The sequence below is a fragment of the Miniopterus schreibersii genome (assembly GCF_964146895.1).
Source record: "Miniopterus schreibersii genome assembly, chromosome: 4".
Taxonomy (NCBI): Eukaryota; Metazoa; Chordata; class Mammalia; order Chiroptera; family Miniopteridae; genus Miniopterus; species Miniopterus schreibersii.
This window is the reverse complement of record NC_138105.1, coordinates 96,995,656-97,016,837: the sequence shown is the minus strand read 5'-3', so window position 1 is coordinate 97,016,837 and position 21,182 is coordinate 96,995,656. Positions and strand designations below refer to the sequence as shown.

The 21,182-nt window shown below is 52.9% G+C and overlaps 1 protein-coding gene across 3 annotated transcripts; it reads right to left on the bottom strand.

The window, feature by feature from the left end:
* Window positions 1-11,401: 11,401 nt before the first annotated feature.
* On the bottom strand, window positions 11,402-20,501 carry BNIP1 (BCL2 interacting protein 1). 3 transcript variants are annotated; one of them, XM_081134549.1, is made up of 6 exons: window positions 20,374-20,493; window positions 18,530-18,622; window positions 17,632-17,723; window positions 15,292-15,393; window positions 14,968-15,086; window positions 11,402-12,009 (listed from the first exon to the last, which is right to left on the bottom strand). In XM_081134549.1, exons 1-6 carry the CDS (start codon window positions 20,455-20,457, stop codon window positions 11,813-11,815), a joined length of 687 nt encoding a protein of 228 aa, XP_080990675.1. In that variant the 5' UTR covers window positions 20,458-20,493; the 3' UTR covers window positions 11,402-11,812. The 3 variants fall into 3 exon arrangements, with proteins under 3 accessions (XP_080990675.1, XP_080990677.1, XP_080990676.1); XM_081134551.1 differs by having other exon boundaries at window positions 15,002-15,086; window positions 20,374-20,492; XM_081134550.1 differs by lacking the exon at window positions 18,530-18,622 and having other exon boundaries at window positions 20,374-20,501.
* Between the last annotated feature and the right edge of the window lie 681 nt (window positions 20,502-21,182).

Below are 21,182 nucleotides of genomic sequence, written 5' to 3'. Positions count from 1 at the left end.
TGAGGTTATTGATCCCAAAGAGAATGCTTCCTTCCAAAGAAATACAGCAGACATTCCGGGATTGACGCTTGGTGGCCTGGCTTTGGTCATGTGACCAGGTCAGCAAGCCCCTCGCCCTGGGCCTGGTTGTCCAGGTCACATTTCACCCTGGCATCAGGGGTTGGGTCAGCGCCACCCTAACCATGTGGCCTGAGTGGGGAAATGTGGTCCCCTGAAGGAAAACCGCGGGCTATTCCCAGTTGAAGGAGAATGGACGGACGGGGGCAGGCACACAGCAGATGTCCCCCACAGGACGTCTGCTCTCAACCCTGAGGCCAAGGGGTGAGGGACATTGCTTCCCAGCTCAAAGGAAGGGATTGCGGGTCCTTCCCCCAGACCGCCCCTAACACAACGCAGTAACGCGTGTGTCCTTAGCTAGACCATCCCCCATCCCTAAAGAAAGGGGGGAAGGGCTCCTGGTGAGGGAGGAGGCACCCCTGAACTCACTCCTGTTTTACCCATTACGTCGGTTATATGGCTGCTAAAGCACCAGAGAAGGCCCACTTTGTGTGTGTTAATAAAATGCGCAAGGAGCAACATCAACCTGTGAGCGGAGCCTCTGGAGCTGGGAGGAATGGATATATTTGGATTGGCGGGCTGATAAAATTCTGGGCTGCTCGTGTTATCTGCTACTTGCTTTCCACGGTTTTCGGTTTAGAAAATGGTTAACAATCGCCGGTGCTGCCGCATTCCTCCGGGGCCCTGGGGTTTCACACCCACGTTTGTTCCTGAGAGGGGCTGGAGGCAACGCCTGTGCTTCTGGGCAGAAGTGTTTGAAGTCGGGGTGACGCTGGGTAACATGAGCAGCGCGGCTGAAAGATGGATGTAAATATTGTCCCTGAAACGCACCTTCCTGTGTAAATCCATTTTCCAGAAGGAAGGTGTTTCCAGCTTTTCTGACCTGGGTGAGTCCAAGCTGTGAACAAATACCTGTCTGAGTCCCGCTGTCAGGGGCTTTGGGGATGTAGCCAGAAGAGGAACTGCTCAGCCATCGTAATTCTATGTTTAATCCCTTTTTATTGCTTTGCAAATGTAAGTCTCCTTTCTCGGCAGCCCCCGAATGGTGTCTCGCCTGCCCATCGCGAGGGGAAGGTCCACGTCCACTGCCCGCCTTTGCCAGCTGCCCTCTGCCCTCCTACCCCCTGGAACCACTCTGGGCAGGTCAGCAGGGCACCCGGCTCTCTCCTCAGGCCTGGGCGTCCTGGGCCTCCTGGTCTCTGACACCCGGACCCTTCCCTTCTACCTGCTTGCTTCTTGGGCCCCTGCGCCAGCTGCCTCCCCAGGGCTCCTCTCTGCGCCTCTGCACTTCCCTGCTGGGTCCAGAGCCCAGCCCACTGCTTGCTCTTCCCACACTCTTTGCAAGAGACCTCGGCTACCCAGGAGGCACTGCCTGGCCGTGAGTGTGTGTGTGTGTGTGTGTGTGTGTGTGTGTGTGTGTGTGTATCTCCCATGTCTACCGTTTCCAACTGTCCCCCACACCCTGTCACTCCCCTTCCCCCACCTGATTCTGAGCTCTGTGCTCCCCAACCACGTGGAGTTGGCATAAGTCACCAGCACAGACTGAGGGCCTCTCAATCCACCCTACACTCTGTCCGTTTTGGTTCATTTTAAAATCATTACTTATTAATTAAATAAGAGGAACATGAGCGTGTTACCATTGTAAAATGTCCACTAACACAGAGAGAGGCATGTTGAGTCATAAAGTCCCCTTGTCCCACCCCACCAGCCTCTGTCTCCTTAGAAACAGCTCTACTAGTATCCAGGGTGTTTCCCAGGCTTCCAGTCCTTTCTTGCGAATTCACACACATGTGCACACACGTATATAGCCACATAAAAACATGCAGCTTTGTGCTGAATGTGGGTAAATTTATACAAAGGCCTTCATTCTAAGTTTGGTTCTGCTCACCTGACATGGGTCCAGGGGGCTGCTGCCATGACACAGACACCCCCCCCCTGCTTCCTCACTCTGCCTGTGTCCCACAGTGTGGATGCCTCTCCAGTGTCCCCAGTGTCCCCAGTAATGGACCCTGTAGAGGCTTCCTTTCACTGACACCCAGAAGTGGGTTCCTTGGGGAAAAGAATGCATGCCCTGTAACTCAAGTTACTGTGAGGTGTCCTTCTCAGAAGCTGCACCGCTGACCCTCACCTAGGGGAGATGGGGTGGCAGCTGTCACTCTCCCTGATGACTCGCTGAGGTGGCCTGCAAGAATGGTCAGTCCACGTTCACCAGCTGAATGGAAAGCTGGCCCTGGTGAGCCCTTGTGCACCAGCAGGCTGCAGGCTGCAGGGGCCTCGGGAAGAGGAGATGAACAGGGGACAGTCTGTCTCAGCCCCTCAGGTCGAAGCTACCCTCCCAGCTGTTTAAACCTGCCGGGCATTAGCATATCAAACACCCATCAGACGGAGTGCAAATGTCTTCAAAAGTACAACAGCTGGTGTAAAAAAAACAACTGCTGAACAGCTTCTGAAGAAAGTGAATGGCCTGAGGGCCCTGGAGGAGAGGCTGGAGTGACATCAATAAATCAACAGAACAAAGAACTAAGGAAAGTGTCCTGTGTGTGTGGCACTGGGTGTCGTTATTTTGTGTTAAGCACAAGCATGCTCCCTTTGTGTGTTTGCATGTTTGCTGTTTGAACACTTGGTATTACGCAGAACTGGTGATGGCTGCGTGCCCAGGTGGGTGAGAGGCGCATCCGCACAGGAGTGTGGGGAGCGGGCAGGATCCCGGTGGGCTGGAACCGCAGTGGGCCTTCCCACCTAGAGCAGACTGCAGGGCACTCTGCTGTCCGGAATTCACCCCCAGCGTGCTTCAGGATCGGGATGATGAGGGGCCTGTGCCATCACCCACACCTTCGCCAACACCACACAATGGGGGTCTTGTTCAGTGTTGCTGCTCTGGTGGGCGAGACTTGGTATCTTGCTCTGGTTTCGGATTGTGGGTTTCGAGCTGAGGTGGAGTCTTTTCACCCTTTATCGGCTGTTTGAGTGTCCTGACCCCCAACAACTGCCTTGGCACCTCTGGGGCTTCTCACTAACAGACCATCCTAACTCGTACAGAGAGAGACTCATCCTTGGTCAATATCCCCAATTCCCAGCAACACACTGCCCACTGGGCTAACCTTCTGGGGTTCTCAGGGACCCCGACAGTCTGGGCAGAGACATCCATTCTGAGAAGCAGGGCCGTGTGAGCTTCCCCAGTAGGAAGCTGACTGGGCACCCAGAGCCCCCTCTCTGGGCTCCCATCAGTTCCCAGCAGAAGAGCTCAGTCCCTGGTGAGCTTGTTGGAGGAAGTGCCCACTTTAACACCAGCTGGCATGGCCACAAGGAGGGGACACAGTGTGAGGCACAGGACCGAAGGCTTGTGAGCTCACTGGGGCCCTGGGAAGAGTTTTGCACACTGTAGATGCCACTTGTCACTTGGAAACCCTGTAAGGAGCCGAGAGCCATGCTCAGGGATAGACCGCCTGCCTCGGATATGCCATGAGACCCGGCCTGTAGAGTCAACTTCACTGCTGAATGGCAGTCATCTCGGGGTATATGAACTCAGGGGCCTGTAGATTGGCTCTCAGAGCAGAGGGCGGGGAGGGGACCTGGAGTCCCAGACAGTGCTGCGGCTTCCCGGTTGCTACCTGCCGTTATTGGGAACAGGTTGGAGAAGATAATGACACCTCAGCGTCTCCCACTCGTTAGTGCTCTGGAGTGAGAGCAAGTCCCCTAAATCAGAGAACCAAACGCACATACACTTAGGATTGAACAAAAATTTTAAAATAAAATAAAACAAAAAACTTACCCTTAGATTTGCTAAACCACTTCTAATGTGCAAAGTGCCCTTGTGTCCTTTTTTTGTTTAATCTTCCCCACACCCTGAGTTTTAGTCTCTTTTCATGGCTGAGAGGACCTGAGGCTCAGAGAGGTTTAGGAACTTGCTCATCAGCACACAGCTCAGAAATGTAAAGCCCAGGAATGTGACAGGGTGCAGCCACTGTGGAACACAGTGTGGCCCTCCCTCCAAGCATCAAATCTAGAGTTAGCATGCGACCCAGCAATTCTGCTCCCAGGTATATCACAAGAAAAGTGAAAATATATCTCTTCACAAAAACGTTTACACAAACGTTTGTAACATATTCGTCATAGCCAAAAGATGGAAACAACCCAAAACATCCATCAACAGACAGATAAACCAAATGTGGTATATCCACACACTGGAATATTATTCTGCCATGAAAAGGAGTGACGTTGCGACACACGCTATAACATCGATGAACCTTGAAAGCATGACGCCAAGGGAAAGAAGCCAGTCACAGAGACCACATACTGTGTGATTTCAATCACATGAGAGTCTAGAACAGGGAAAAGTATAGAGACGGAGAATAGATTAGTGTTGCTTAGGGCTGGGACCTCGGGCATGTTTCTGGACCTTCCTGGGCCTGTGGCATCAGCTGTAGTAACACTGCCGACTGGGAGAAGTCTCGGATGAAGTACTAATCGCAGTGCTTCGTCTCATGAGCACTCAGGAAGTTTAACATCATCGTCACCCGCTGAACTGAAGCACCTTGCCAATGCTGCTTTTGGATCTCTTTATAATCGCTTAGCATTAATTTTATTTTGCCTGCCATTTGCTGTTTCTAAGCTTAGAGTCTAAAGGAGTTGTCACTCTGGGCTGCTCAGGGTCCCTTGGGCCCCCTGCAGGACACTCACCACCCTCCAGTGTAACTGCCTGGCTCCAGGTCTGGCTCTGGCAGGAGCGGGCTCTGCAGGGCTGGTGGCATTGTCCCCTCCATCCCGGCGCCTGGCACAGGGCAGCGGAGCACAGCCTGGGTAAGACCCAGCCGGCTGAGCGGGCGGTGGGAGGTCGCTCGGTACGGCGGCCACGGCTCGCAGAGTCCAGCGCCTCACGTCCCCGTGGTCCTCTAATCCCCTGGCCCCCAAACCGGCTCAGGCGGCAAGAAGACCGCTGGGGAAGAGCCAGCTCTCCCAACCAGGGTCCCTTTCGTAGGAACTGCCCCTGCCAGGCGCGCACCTGTCCACCCGTCGGATCAAAACCAGCCGCTCCCTCGGCTTTCGGTCCACATGCGTTTGCTCCTCTGCGGAGTCACTTTACTCAGGCGCCCTCACAAGACCAAGGGGGAGAAGAGCAGAGGTTTAGGAACAGCGAAGAGAGAGCACCTGACCCTGAGCGCAGGCGCCGGCCGTCTGATGCGCCCGGAGAGGTGGCTGGTTTGCCCGGCCTGCTCCTGTCCGTGCCCAGCCCTCTGCCCTTCGAGAAAGTCCCCTCCGGCCTGGGTTCTGATTCCTCGCTAGCCAAGCATCCCCTCTTTGCCTAAGCACATTCCCCAGAGTAAAGCCCCACAGAGTAAGGGGAGGGGGGCCCCTCCGCATCTGTTTAGGAATGAATGTGTAGGGGGTGTGAGTGGAGAGGCCCCTGGGAGCTCCTGAGTGAGCTCTGTCCTTTAATCCACCCAGGACCCCTAAGGGGTCAATGCCATTGGCTGTCCCTGTGGCCCAGATGAGGAAGCAGCAGAAAATCCCTGCCCAGGGGCACACGGCCACGAAGGATACAATTCAAACCCAGGCCTCTCTGCCACCAAAGGCCACACCGTGCATTGAGGCCCACTGAAAACGCAAGTTGACCAGTTCCATAGGCCCTGGGGCTTGGCTGGGGGGGCTGAGGGTGTTGGTGACACCCACCCCTCCCCTCACCCTAGCCCTTCATTCCTGACAGCCTGGCTGTGGCTGAGACTCCTATCTGGTATCTCTTAGATTAGCCCCCAGCTATTTTTATTCTGCCTTCTCTTGGAGAAGAAACACGGCCTGGGAACCCTCACGCAGGGCCCCAGGGAGACCATCGTTAGCCAGGGGGGAAGAGAGCTTATTTCACCATCTTTTTTCCTTAGAAGCATCTCCAAATTGAGTCGCCTGCCAAACTGCCTTGAGCAGGGCTCCCTACGTTCACCAACGCAAAGTAAGGACGCCTGCTTCTCAGAGCAATGCTGACCTGTGTCTGTTGAAGTCTCACCGTCTGGGATCCTGGGAGGAGGTGTCAAGAAGAGGGGCTTAGTGAAGGGAAAAGGGACCCCGGAAAGAAAAATGGGAGGCGTGTGGGGACGAGAGGGAAGCCTGGAGAAGGGCCGGGCTGCGCGTGGAGGGGGAGATCAGGGACAGGTGAGGTGGAGGAGCCTCAGAGACATCTGAATGGAGATAGAGGGGTCCGGAGGCCACCGGAGACGTCTGCAGTGGAGGGGTCACTCTGGAACTATGATGATGCGCCCCTAGGTGTCAGAGCTGCGGGCATGGAAGGCCTCGCCTCTGGGAGAATAGAGGGAAAGCGAGGACCTAGGGCAGCTTTGGGGGCAGACTCGAAGGTGGAGAAAGAAGGGCAGCAGGAGCTGCCGGAGGAGCCAGAGACAAACAAGAGCGTTGTTATCACAGAGCAGAGGTCTCGGGAAGAGCCAGTGACCAACGGGGGCAGCGACCGCTGAGAGATGAGGACAGGTGGGGCAACACCCTCCAGGTGGGCGGCCTGGAGGCAACTGGGGACAGTGATGGCAGCAGACGGCAGGTGGGAGTGGACGGCGAGTGGGGAGTGAGGAGCGAAGCCTGGCACAGGGGTGGGCTGTGAGGCAGCAGTGAGCGGCTGGCTGGAGGCAAGCTGGGCCATGTCCTGCCCCGGGGGAGCACTGTCCCCCTCCGGGTGCTCGGGGCACCGGCATACAGGCACCGTTGCCATCTGTATTGTCCCTAAGGGCAGGAGACTCACACGTGTAGTCCCAGGTGTCTCACACACAGTGGGAACTCAACAAAGAGTACACGCGTTTTGTCGTGAGCAAGGGAGCGTCCCCTAAAGGAGTCACTCACACACGTTTGTGTCTTTCCACAAGGCCAGGTTTACAGGGGAGACTCCCCAGTAAGTCAGCAGAGTCCCACTCAGGTCACACACGGAGAGGGGGAGCTCACTAGGTAGAAGCGAGCAGAGCGAGGGTCTGGCGTGAAGTCTCAGTCACTGGCGGCATCCACACGGGGAGCGGCGGGTGGAGTGGCAGGTGTCAGTCTCAAGTCAGGTGGCTGCAGTGATGTCACGTCTGGTTCACTGGAAGTCCAGCAGGGGCTCTGAGCGTGACCCCTGGGACAGCCACGCTCAAGAGCTGGGTGGTCAGAGCTGAGTTTTTATAGCCCATAATGGTCAGATATCCCACCCGTATCGGTGTCCAGATGGAGTCATCCAAGTGTCCAGACTTGTGGTTTGGGGCACTCCAGGCCCCTCCTAAGGGGGTTTCCCTTTCACCCCTTTACCTCAGTTTTGACACAGCACTTGGCATAACTGTCGTGGCTGATGGCGACCCCATACTGGATTGTCGAAGGTGTCCGGAGTCCACTCTGCTCATGTTCTGTACACTTTTGATGACGGTAACAGTGCTGATGACAATGATGAAGACAGCGATGAAAAATACAGATTCTTGCCCGGCCGGCGTGGCTCAGCGGTTGAGCATCGCCCTAGGATCTGGGAGAGCGCGGTTCATTCCCGGTCGGGGAACGTGCCCAGGTTGTGGGCTCGACCCCCAGTGGGGGCCTGCAGGAGGCAGCCGATCAGTGACTCTCATCACTGATGTTTCTCTCTCTCCCTCCCTCTCCCCTCCTCTATCTGAGATCAATAAAGACATACTTTTAAAAAAATACAGATTCTTGAAGATAAGGAAATCTCATTTTAGGAAGTAAGAGAGCAGCAGCGGGACTGCTGGGCTTCACCAGTCAGAGCGCCTCCTCCGTCCGGTCCCTCCCTCTGTCTCGCCTGCTGCCTCCTCTCTGTTCCTTTCCTCCCTCTATACTGGATCTCACCCGACCTCACGGCTTAAATCCCGGCTGCCAGAGGCGGCCCAAAGTTACACCGCTCGCCCTGCTTGGTCTCCCGGCCTCCAGACCTACACGCACCTGCGCGCCTGCCATCTCAAAACAGGCATCTCGAACCCCGCGCACCCAGCAGCACCTCACTCCCGATCGTCTTTCTCCCTCCGCTGCTTAGGCCACAGATCTCTCTCTTTTTTTTTCCTCTCATTCCTTCAAGACCGATGTCCATCCCTTCAGGAGACCCTACCCAGTCATATCCAGATATGACTACCTCTCTCCAAGTCTACTGCTACCAGCCAGGTACAAGCCACCGTTGTCTGCCACCTGGACAGCTGCAATTGTCCTTCTAACTGGTCTCTCTGCTCTGCCCTTGTCCCCTTCACTTTGTTATTAACCCCTAAGTCATATCAAGTCACTGCTCTGCTCAGAGCCCTCTAGTGGCTCCCATGTCTCTCAGAGCACAAGGCCAATCCTTCCAATGGCCTGTATGGCCTTTCGTGACCTTGTCCCCCGCTGTCTCTCTGACCTGTGGTGTTTCTTCTCCCCCATTCCTCACACTCTGGTCTGGACACAGTGGCTTCCTTGCTATTCCCCAAGTAGGCCAGTTGTGCTTCGATTCTGCTCCCAGTTGTACCGTGTGGGTTCTTTCCACATCACCAGGCAAGTCTCGGACGCGAGCTGGGTGTCCAATTCGATGCACTTCTGCCACTAGCTGCCTGGAGATAGTGTCACATCCCCAAGGTTGAAGGTCCAGTTCCACAAAACGGCCCCAACTCAACTCCACATCAGATGCCAACTGGAAGTCCAGGGTGTCGCCTGTGCTTCTGACCAACAGGCTATAGACTAGAGGTTCCCACGACCCCCTCCTTGGGTTCAATAATTTGCTAGAGTGGCTCACAGAAATCAGAGATATTACTCACTAGATCACTGGTTTATTATAAAGGATGTAACTCAGGATCAGCCAGATGGAAGAGATGCGGACAGCAAGGCATGGGGAAGGGGTGTGGGGCTTCACGCCCTCTCCGAGCGCACTCCTGACACCCTCCTGAATCTGCAGGTGCTCACCAGCCCAGGAGCTCTCTGAACCTGTCCTTTTGGGTTCTATGGAGGCATCACAAACGCACGATTGCTGGATTCACTGGCCACTGGTGACTGAACTACACCTTCAGTCCCTGTGCCTTCCTCAGAGGTCAGAAGTGGGCCCGAAAGCTCCAACTCTCTAATCACAGAGTTGGTTCCTCTGGCAACCAGCCCCCATCTTGGGGTGGGGTTCAAAAGTCATTCAATTAACATAACAAAAGACATATTCATCCCTCTCCTCACAAGAAATTCCAAGGGTTTTAGGGGCTTTGGGCCAGGGACAGGACTAAGACAAAATATATATTTCTTATTATAAATCACAATAGCATAGATGCCTTTGCTCTAGCTGGTCCATGTGGAGCCCTTTTCCCTTGGCTACCCATTTAACTGTGTGTGGTGTGTCCCCAAGTCTTTGTTCAAATCTTACCTCAGTGAGGCCAGCTCTGAGCACCCTGCCTAATGACCACGCCTACGTTCCGATCTCCATTAGCCTGCTCCGTCCCCAAGCACTTACTTTCTAACACAGTGAATGACGTATTGATGTGTTAACTGTTACCATCTGCCCGGCCTTTCCCCACATACTGTAAGTTCAGTGCCCACAGGGAATCTTGCTCGTGTTCACCATGTATCCCTCACACAGTGCCTGGCACAAAGTAGGTGCTTTGTAAGTACTAGAATGAGAGATCTCTCTTGACGGCTCTATGCTTTTAATTCCTTGTCAGCTAATTAAAATGTTGAATACAAGCTTGCCTTACTGTTTAACAGTGGAAAGTGATCTATGTAATGTCTTCCAAAACCTAGATATAAAAGTAAGCTTCATACATTTCTTTTGTTTAAAACCTGGTATTTGGTTTTTTTAAAAATCCCTAAGAGCATTTCACATGGACCGATGGGGTTAGTCCTACATTCGCCAAGACCATAGAGCAAGTGTGAACAGTGCCCCCTCATGGCTGAACGTGGGGACGGCCACTTCCTGCACAGCGGTGCAGGGGATGGCTCTTAACCCCAAGGGCTGATGGCAGTTGTAAGACAAACGTTATCAATGACATTTCAAAATGGGTCAAATTCAACACTATTTTCAGGAGGCAAGTAAGAGAGGAATAAAGTGTCACAGGAAGAATTTTGAGGAGTACGGAGCCCACACGTTCCATATTGTGAGGAGGATGTTGACAATCAGCGGGAAGCAGTAAAGAAAAACGTTAAGACGAGAAACTCCTAACTTGATCACACCCATCTGCTGCCCTTACAGCTGGAATCTGAGCGGAATTTCCCATCTGTGCTGTAGTCTCAGCTTTAACTTGAACTATAAATAAGACACATGGGCGCCCAATTTACACCCAGTGTCTTCTGGGGCCATACGTTGTCTAAGGCTGGTATCTATAAGGTGTAAACACAGGCCCACACTTCGACTCCAGAACTACTCAGGAAACTAGTCAGCCTGCAGTGTGCTGCGTCTCCTAACACGGTCCCATGACCAGCTGGCACTTCAGACCTGAGGCCTTAGCTGTGGCCCTGCCACCCAAACACATCTAACAGAACTCCGGTGCCCGGCCAGCTCTCCCCAAAGCCCCGGCTGTCGCTACAGAACCCTCGGGCCCAGAGTTCTGCATCTCGAAATGCCACTGCTCAGTCACACGGAAGCTGTACTTGCTACTGCACATTCTCGTTTGATTCTCGAATGGACTCCGCGAGTGTCTATGTCGACTATGGGCCCCACGGTACAGGTGGGGAACTTAAGGCTTAGGGACATAAGGTCACTTGCCCATGGCCATGTGGTCCATTAGTAGTGAAGACTCAGAGCCAAGTCCTTGAGCCAAGCTTCAAAGTCCACGCTCTTCCCACTCTCCCCTCTGCCTCCACACTACCCTTCCAGGGCCTCTGGGGCTATAAATAGTGGGGAGGCTGGGATGCATGTGCAAGGTGAGCCAGGCCTATGGCACAGAGAGACACTAACATCCCCAGCCTGGCCGAGCCAGGGCCCTATCCCCTTGGCCTCAACAGAACTCAGGCCCAGACAGGCCTCAGCTTATCACCAGCTTCACTCTCCTTGGTTATATTTAGCTCTGGACCTCAAAGAGAAAGGTGTGGGCCAGCCCCTGCGACACTGCACCCCCAGGCCAGCCCAGGTCGGGCTGCTGTGCAGAGGCTGTCTGCCTCAGCCTTTTCAGGGGTCGGTGAGCCTCCTCCAGCGGGGCTGCCGCGCTCCTTCCAGTGCCTGTGGGGCCTCACTCTCCGTGCTCCTTGAGGGAGGGGCCGTGGCTGCTTTCTCAGTGTATTCGTAGCAGTCATGTCTACAACTCACTGTGCGCGCCTGTGGTGCCACACTGCTTTGCTGGATGAACAAATAAATGATCAAAGTTCATGTCCTAGAAATCTGGACATCAAACACAGAGGCACACGGTTCCCAGAGGGAAACCCTGCAACGCCAACTGCATTTCACTCCATTAAACAGTCAAGTTTATTCAAGGAATGGACCAGAGTTTCCTTCCTCCCCCTGCCCCCTTCTCTCTTCCCTCCACCGAATCTGGCATGAAGGCCACAGTGGGAGAGGGAGAGAGAGGAGGAACATCAGATCCCAGAGGGTGGTCCACGCAGCAGCCACCCATAGTGTGCCATGGCTCTTGGAGTCCGTGTGTCCCTGTAGGGGTCCTGAGGACAGGCCTCCCTTGCTTTGCTCATCCTTTACAAGGCAGACACCTGCAAAAACCTGGGGGCCGTCTGCATCCGACCTGCCGAGCAACTGGAACCAATCGGGGGAGGTGGATCGGTTGGCAGCCTGGGCCAGAGCTCAGGAGTCTGGCGGAATCTTGACACCGGAGCTTAAAGGGCATACGCTGGCAGCTCTCGGCTCTTATAAAAATGGGAAGAGCCGCTTTTTTACAATATAGAGAACTGTAGCAAGAAAAAGGGCCAGGGCAAGGAAAATAAGAAGCTTGTCCGTCAGCTCTCGGCGATTATATTTTGTGATGAGCTTCCGTCCCAGCTGGATGGTCCCCGACATGGACTTAAATTCTTCATTGGCATCCAGGATAGTCCGGGAAGAGTTGACTGAAACATAAGAGGGAAGGAGCCTGACTCAGAGACTGCTCAGCAGAAAATCCGAAGATGGCCCTGCTGGCCAGGATCCCAGTAAACACACTGCTCTCCGAAGCAGGTTCCCCGAGCCAGAAGCAGAGACGGAGAACAGAGATCAGAGAAGTGGAGCACAAGGCAAAACAAGGCATTGCGCTCCCCTGGTCCCACCCAGCTTAGAGTGCCGTGGTGCGTTCACATACAATGGCACAGGGCCATAACCAGGAGTCCTCCCGTGTGGACACCACCAGGGACAAGGGCAGAAGAGGCCTCTTCCCTACTGCCGACCTCCGTTTCTGAAGCAGGCGGGTGCTGCTGAGAGCCACCAACCACAAAACTACTCCAGGTGACCGGGGACCAGCCCCAGAGGTCTGTATGGGGACAGAGCTGGAAGGCACCAGGCCCTGCCAGGACACCTGCTGGCCAGACCTGCTCTCTGTGGGATCATGAAAGCCTGGGCTTGGCCCTGCCACAAGCCCTCACATAAGCAAGTCCTTCAGTCCTGAGACAGGCTGCTGCTTTAAAGATGTAACACCTGTGCTTGGACACTGAGTGACACCTAAGAGGAGGCACATGTCCCCTCAGGCTAGTCATGCCCAGGTGTCAACTTTACTGCCGAGTTTGGGTATGGGGGCCTGACACTTGGGGAAGAGGTTACCTGGCAAGACTATCCTATAAAGTAAAACAAGGCATCATCGGAACATCCACAGAATAAAACGTGTTGCTAAGTGGAGAGCAAAGCGTGAAGGAGATACGTGAAATGTTTCCATCCAGGTTAAGAAAGAGGCAGGTGGATAACATTTCATTTGCTTGTGCTGTCCATGCTTGGAGACCTCAGAAAAATGGAAAGAAACTGGTAACAGTAGTGCCCCTGGGGAGCAGACCTGGAGGTCAGGGGTCGGGGGGTCAGAGGGGCTGTCTTTCTGCTTCCCCCTTGCACAGTCTGAGGCTGCGCAGTCCAATATGGCAGCCCTGGACCCACGAGGAACTTGAGTCTGTAAAATGGGGCGGAGCCAAAGAGCGATGTCTGAGTATAAAACAGCCACAGTTTCAAAGGCTTAGTATGAAGAAAAAGGAATATAAACTATCTCAATTATTTTTAATACTAATTGCATGTTGAAATGGTAATATTTTACATATAATGGGTTAAATAATATGCATTATTAAAATTAATTTCATGTTTTGTTTTGTTTTATGTGCCTCCTGGAAAACTGAAAGTTATACACATGGCTCACGGTGTTTCGGACGCTGCCGGCCTGGAGACTTTTCCTTAACCATGGAACTTACATTACCTTTCGCAAAGTCAAAAGTTAATAAGCAAGTAAAAGAAATTACTAGAAGACACAGAGAAGCACTTTGGAAAAGGCAGAGAAGGGGAGAAACGAACTCTGACATAAGAGCCCCTCAGCCCTCTCTCCATGCCTCTGCACTTCAGAACCTAAGTCAGAACCTGTTAAGTAAAAACCTAATAGGCCTTTCTTTGTAAACTTTCTTTATAGAGGACTTTAAAACATCACAAAAGTAGACAGAATAGTATCATAAAATACCATGTGCCCATCGCCCCTACCCAAGAACCACGAGCTCCCTGGCAATCCTGTCCCCTAGCTACCCCCACCAGCAAATTCCAGATCGGGTCCCTAATAGGCTCTTTAAAAAAATTATGGCTCTACTGGCTATTAAATCAAGCTGAAGTTGTGAGCCATATGGAGATTAAGAACTGCATTTTTTCAACAGCTCTCTCCTACAAAATGTGCCCCCCAAACAGTCCTCAACACCCCAGGAACTATTGGCACCTGTGTGCCCTCCCCACCACCTAAATACACCGTCTGCTCCTGATGAGTGTGTTGGGGGCAGGTGTCTGTCACCTGCATGAGAGCAGGAAAGCCCTGACTCAAGGCCAGACACCTCCTCTCTCTCACGTTCTCCGAGGGCTCTCCCCAGGCTCCGTCTGCGCATGCAGGACAGACTCAGATGAGTGATCAGCTGGTTCTGAGCCTAAATGCCCGGATAAGTTTCACACACAGGGAGTCACCCTCGGGACAAGCTGCTAGCTTCCTTCTGCTTTTGCCTGTTTGAATTGTGCACTGAAAACAAAGGTGATTCAAACTGAAAGACTTCTTAGGGGTGGTAACGGTACTGGGGTCTTGGTTTTCTTTTGTTTTTTGTTTCAAAAGTCTCTTAGAGACACACTGAGATGTTTAGACCTGATGGCTAGGATTTGCTTCAAAATCACCCAGACAGGAGCACAGTGAGGACAGAGTTGAAACAAGACTGGATCAGCTGGTAATGGGTTCGTGGAGTTCATGTACCATGCTCTCTACTTCTGTGTGAAATCTTCCAAAGTGGCTCAAGGAGCAAACCCTCTTCTGTTTTCCTACATAGAGGGCCTTGGAGAGGCAGATTCTCTCTCAAGTCACAAGGGAGACATCGTGGGAAAGCTGCTGGAGAGCCACATGGTCTCAAGCAGCTTCTGTGGCCTCTGACTGGATCTTGTGAAAGGAGCTCATGGTAAAAACCATACGGGGGAGTGTAACTGTAAGCTGAGGTCCTAGCAGGTAAGCCGGCCGCCAATACCCTGAATATCTCTCTGGGTGATGACTCCCAAGGCAGCCTGGCCCGGTTGGTCCTGAGAGCCCTGGATAAAGCACAGACTCCCAGGCCCTCCCCAGCCCCACTTGCTGGCACCCACTGTGGATCTCTTGATTTTCACACGAGCCCCTGGCAGTGCTTCTGCCAAGGAAACCTTTAAATGGGGATGTACAATAAAAACCAAAGAAAAGAGCAGCACATCCCACTCTGGATGAAACCATGGGGTCTTGGAAGTGAGAAGCCACACGAGTCAGGAAGCCTCGATGGGAGGCTGAGGCAGGTGCCAGGCCATGGACCTGGAGCCACACCCCCGGGAGACGCTGCCCACTCCAGGCCTGGCTTTACCTAGCGTGTGCATGGCCTCCTCGCTCTGCTGTACCTGCTGGGACATCATCCTGCTGATCCCCATGAGGTTCTCTGTGATGGTGCTGGACGTCTGTGCCAGGTTCTCCTTGGTAGTTTTCCTAGAAGTCCAGAGCAGGAGGACTGTCAACAAGCCTGGCTGCAAGGAAGCCCCAATGCAAATGAGACCCCATGTTTTAATCTATCAAATGAATACAAATTATTTAAATGTTCATGGGCAATGCTGACAAGGGCGTGCTGAGTCCACACTCCTAAAGACTGCTACAGGGACGTCCATGGGTGCTGCCTTCTGTAACAGAGAGATACCTTTGCCTTAAGAGGTCTCCTCCCTGGAGAAGTTCTGCTTTCTCTAGATTGTCGATTGCGATCTTGCAAGTGAGATTCGCTTTCCTCCACGATGTCTGATTGCTGGAAGCAGAAGGGGCACCGGTGAGTTTCTGAGGATTCTGCTAGGTTGACAGTTCGAGTCCCAGCAGTTCTTCCTTCTGGCAGGGGGGGCGTTGGAGGGCACGCAGGGTGGCCCATGAAGTCCCTCCCCACCTCCCACCGCCTCCTCCTCTTAGTTGCCCCAGCAATTGCTCCAGCTCAGGCCCCAGCACCTCTCATCTGGACCCTGGCCATGTCTGGGATATTCTCCAAATGCCCACACTGTCCCTGTCCCCCGGGTAGCCTGAGGGAGCAGTCTGGCCATGGCACAGCTCTGTATGCAGCCTGCAAGGCTCTAGACTTCAGGGTAACCTCTGAACCCCTCGGCTGAATACAGGAGGCCCGGTTTTGCCCAGCTCTCCCTCACACTTTCCTGCTCTGCCCTATATACAGTGGACTTTGATCCTCAAGACCCAGCCTCACCCATGCATGCATCACCGGCACCTACAACGACGGTTTCTGGCCCACCAAGTGCCCAGCCAGTACAGGTTGTAAGAAGTAGAAAAATCATGAAAAGCCAGTTTTGCTCAACGTTTCTTCAAAGTCCGCTGTTCTCTGCATACCACACACAGACTGCAGATGACACAAACACACTGAACCAGCAGGCCTGGTGCATTAGATTTATTTACATGTTTTATCCACTCTCCCTGGGAGGGACAACTCCAATTTGGTGAGCAGCAGCCTGGAGTTAGCAGCGCAGCCTTTGCAGATGGACCAGAAAAAAGTGAACTGGGCCCCCCAGAGCCCCTAGCCCAGACTCTAGAACTCTACACAGCCAGCTTGCATCAATGCGTGAACCCTGGAAACATTTCAGATCAAGCGGAGAGAACGGAACCAACAGGTGGTTTTCCACCAGCACCCGAGGCTGAGTCTTCAGATGAGCCCTGACACTGGAAGAGCGGCGGCTATGCACTTTCACACCTGATGTTTATAAAAAAATCAGTGACTTTTTCAAACTGGTAGCAAGGCAGTGCTACTGGGCCCTGCAAGTCAAGATGAAGAGCAACAGTGCCTGCCCTTGAGGGGCTCACACTTACTGGGAAGAAAGACAAGCGAGCCAATCTTTACTGTTCAGTGTGACTAGCGAGCACGGAGCCAGCAGGCACAGCTACTGCTTCCACACACAATCGCCAAAGCCTGGATTTACTGCCTCTCTCCTCTGCCCTCCAACTCCACAGCATGGATGGCCGTTCTCAACTTTCCACCCACGCTCAGCTGATTGTGTCCAGCATAACTTGCTATTTTATCCCAGGGGTCCTCTTTACTCAGCATTTGTACTCTGAGTGCCCTTGGTGGCCCCCGAGAGGCAAAAGTCATCATGACACAAAGCATCACTACTGAGCCCAGCACATTAGCACTGGTCGCCACTCACACCTCCTCCCTGCCACACTAGCCTCGAGCACACCCATGGCACTGTCAGCCTCCCTCCTCCTGATTGCTGGGTGTTGTAAACACAGCTGCTGTCAGCCAGGAAGATGCTGAGCAACATTCAAATCAGAAGCAAAGCCACAGACATGCACGGATGTGGCAGAGTTCAACCCACTACCAAGGATGAAGAGAACGCCTGGGGGGTGGCCCAGCAGGGGCTTTAAAAGAGAACACTTTGGCCACCAGAAGGTTGGGAAAGGTGATGAGCCCTCAAATATTTTTGCAATAAGAACTCTCTTATGATTATGGTGTGAAAGTCAAATGTGAAGGGACAGGCACTGTTTCAGACAATTTTGTTGGAAAAGTCCCCCAATTCAATACCAAGAAATAGCACATATCTTCAGTTACAGAATCAAGTATTAGCACACAGCCACAATAACCTCAACTTTATATAACAGAAGCTGAGTTACAGTCTTATTTCACTTTTTAAGATAAAGTCCCATTCACAGTTTTCTAAATTTTGGCCCATCTTAAATAGGCCCTTTCAGTGGACTTCTCCTGGTAGTAATTCTCCTTACAGAAAAAGAAGGCATATTACATAGCCACCATTTTTTTGGTTTTGTTTTAAAAATATAAAAAACAGTATAACGCTAAATATGCTTTTGTAAACTATGCCCAGTTCCACCTACCCAACAGCCCCTGTTTGCCCTCCTCTTTGAGAATTACTCATCTCGAGATGACATTCAGTCTATGTGTAAGTGACACAATTAAGTCATTAAACTCAGGTGTCTTAGGCAAACCCAGGCACGAGTTTCCCAGGGAGCACGTGATCCAGCAGAGGCCACCGCCTACCTGAGCATCTGCTTCTTGTGGTTCTCCACCTCCTGCAGCAGAACTTGCTTGTCTGACTCTCTGTCTTGCTCTTTAGCCGCCTGCTCAAGCTCCTATGGGGGAAAACAGCCCTGTGTGAAAATGATTCTAAAGCCAATATACAGGAATATCAAAAGCTGCATATTTTCAAAACTGCCCTTGAAAGTCCCCTTGGAAGGCAACACACAGGACACAGACATACTGTTTCTGAGGATCCAGACGGCCAGTTTTTCCACCAGCTTTGGACCAGATTGTCTTCTGTGCTAAGCAACAGTTGTTGGCTGGCCACGCAATATGAAAAGCACAAGGCTTCACACCCCAGCACCACATGCAGGGAGACTGGGTGCCCAACACCCACCCAGAGATGGGCAGATCACTCCACCCGTTACCCTCACTGAGGCACAGCACAGAAACACCTACGCTATCCCAGCTGGTACCTCTCGCTCTGCTGTTTTGAGATGGCACATATACTGCAGTCAAATTCAGGAGCGCTGCATGTGCGGATGTGATGGGTGACTACGAAACAAGGAAGAGGGTGGGCAGAGTGACAGCTGGAAAAATAACCCAGGAGAGGCTGGTGACGGGTTGGGGTGAGTGGGTTGGAGAGGGTGGGAGAGAAAAGAAAGTAGTTCAAGTGACCTCAGAGTTTTTAAATTAAACTATTCCAACAACAATGGTGTCCCTGACATCCACTTAACACAGCTGGCAGTGCTCTGCATCTAGAGTTCCTAGCTTTAACCTGGATAGCAGGTTAGTACAGTTACCCTCGCTGTCTAAAAGTTTACCAAAAAGCCCGGACAGCTCTCAGGCAGAGGTTGGTCCTAGGACCGAGCCCCTTTCCTGTTCCCCATTCTTAGCATCCCAGCTCTGCACTGCTCACCTGTATTCTGTGCCGCAACTCTCGAAACTTCTCTTTCACTTTAGTATTCAGTTCAGTAAGTGCACTTAACGGTCCTGAACAATCTCGAATATCCTAGGAGACATTGAAGAGATGAGGGGGCCTTTCGCAAGGCAATGAAACAAAATGACACCATCTATACAGAGAGAGCTGGCTTATGCCACAACTAAGGTTGGCCCACTGACCGTAATTTACCTTGACCTTTTGTTTACCTCTGCAACACAAGTAAACACTGTTATTTACACTGTCTCATCCCTCTTTAAGTAAATTTTGAATAGGTAACATAGAAGCACATGGAGAAACACAACTGTCTTGACTTACTAGTTCCTAAAGTTAAACAGAACGCAACCTGGCAGCTATGAAAGCCTTCAAGTAGCTTGTGTGTTCAACTAAAATGGAAATCCAAAACTGATACTACTAATGTTAGATCTTTGAAAATAGGGATGCTGAGTTCCTGGCATCGTATGACAAGATTAACTTCAATCTGCTTTTACAAGCCGTGTATTAGAAATCACAGTGTTTATAGACACATTCAAGGATGGGTTTAGAATTTGTTTCTGGGCAGTCAGAATTTTTGGAGCCAGGTCTTAGAGCAGGCCATAGAGCCAGGCTATGTGGATTCAGATTCTGGCTGTGTATTTATTAGCTGTACAACCTTGAACTCAAGCTGTACAACCTTGAACTCAAGCTGTCACCTGAGTTCTGTGCCTCAGTTTCCTCATCACATTACCTACCTCATGGAGACCACCTATGTGCATAAAGCATTTGGCAGAGGAGCTGAAACACAGTAAGAGTGCAAGGGATCGAGCTACAACCAATCTTTCTCATTAGACTTTAGAGTTGGCCCGACCTACTGTAGCTTACACATGGGAAGAAGGGAAGTTCAAGAAGTGCCAACGTGTGCCTCAAGTTTCCTCACTTGTTCTCTGGCTCGCTCATTAAATCACACTTCCTGGCGCCCTGTGATAAACCACTAATTAGGTTTATTTTGCATCTGGTTGCGGGGAGGGAGGGAGAGGGGAGGGGCCTACTTTCCTTCACTTTTTGCCCCAGCTAGTTGCAAACTCCGAATCGACACCTAACGTTTAGTAACATTTGTTGGAAATGGAAACGATCTGCCCCAAACGAAGGTTTAAAACCCTCGGTGTCTTTTTGCTAAGTCAAGGAGCCATTTCTACATTCCCGGTTCTCTCCTGTGCCGCCTGGTGTACTGCGCTGCCGCCTTCCACCCCCGGAGGGCTTGAGGCAAAGCACCTCGGGGACCCAGGTCCCTTCCCCAGGCTGACTTTTCCCGGGGGGGGGGGGGTCCCAGCTTCGCCCCCTCTGCCGTCAGATTCAGACCCTGCCGCCCGACTCCATTTCCTCACTTAGCAAATCACAGCTGCGGCCGGTGACGCTCAGTTCACCCTCCGGGCCAGGCGGCCTCGGGGGGCCGGCAGGGGGCGGGGCTGATGCCTCCAGAACCCAACCCGACCCGGGGACGGCGCCGAACGGGGGACCGCACCCTGGGAGGCGGCCCGGGCGCGGCCACAGCCAGGGGGCCGCAGGGGGGTCCCAGCGGGGCCACAGAGGGGCGAGGGACACACGGGTGTGCCGGAAAAGGGCGAGCCAACGGCACCGGGACGGAGGCTGCTCAAGACCGACGGCTCAGGGGAAGGGACGAAAGGGGAGGCCGGAGAGGAGGCGGCCGGCCACAGAGCGGGCGGGCGACCGGGGGGACGCGGCCAGGCCGGGGAAGCTCGGGAGCGAGCCCGTGAGGCGCACCGAAGGCCAGCGGAGCCCGGGGTCGAGGCAGCGGAGCCCGACAGCGGCCCCGGAATCAGTACCTGGATGAGCGCCTTCACCTCCAGGTCGAATTTGACAATCTCTTGGTTACAGATCCGGACGTGGACGTCCTGGGCAGCCGCCATGTTGGAGACGCCGGCTACGGGCAGCGGCGGGGGCCAAGTTCAAACGCGTTTCGCTGCCGCCGGGTCTCGCGACAGCGCCCCCTGGAGGCCGGCCGGAGGCCAGCGAGGGGGGCGGCGCCGCGGCGCGGGGACTTCGCTCCACTCGTGCGGGGACAGGGGCCTCGCGTCCTCGGGTGTGGCCCTAAGGGAACGGAGAGCGAGAGAAGAGGGGGTGTCGGGAACGCTCCCGCCGCCAGCTCCGAGCGCGTGAGCATTTGGAAATCCTGCGCTCCGCAGACCTGGTATCCGTGGGAGTCTGCACTCCCACCGGCGTGTGGGACAGAAGCCTGGGCAGCAGGGGGTGTCCAACGCTGGGATTTTTGCCAATCCGATTAAGTAAAAAAATGCCGATTTAAAATTTGCATCTCTCTTATCATGAATGAGGTTGCGAGTTATTTGTATTTATCTTCTGCTCCTTTCTCTGTTGGGCTGTTGGTCTTTTTCCTGTCAATTCCCAGGAGCTCTTTCTGTATTAGGAGGGTTAGCCCTTAGCCATGAGCTTTTTTTCTTAGTCTATAGAATTTTGAGTTGGCTTAGTGTTTTTTAGTCTTAAAGTTTTGTTGTCTTTTAGAAAAATTTTTGTTTCACATAGTTTTATCGGTCTTCACTTACGACTCTTGGATTTGGGATCCAGGTTAGGAAGGCCTTCCCGCACCAACAAGAATTGTTTCTTATGTTTGTTTTTT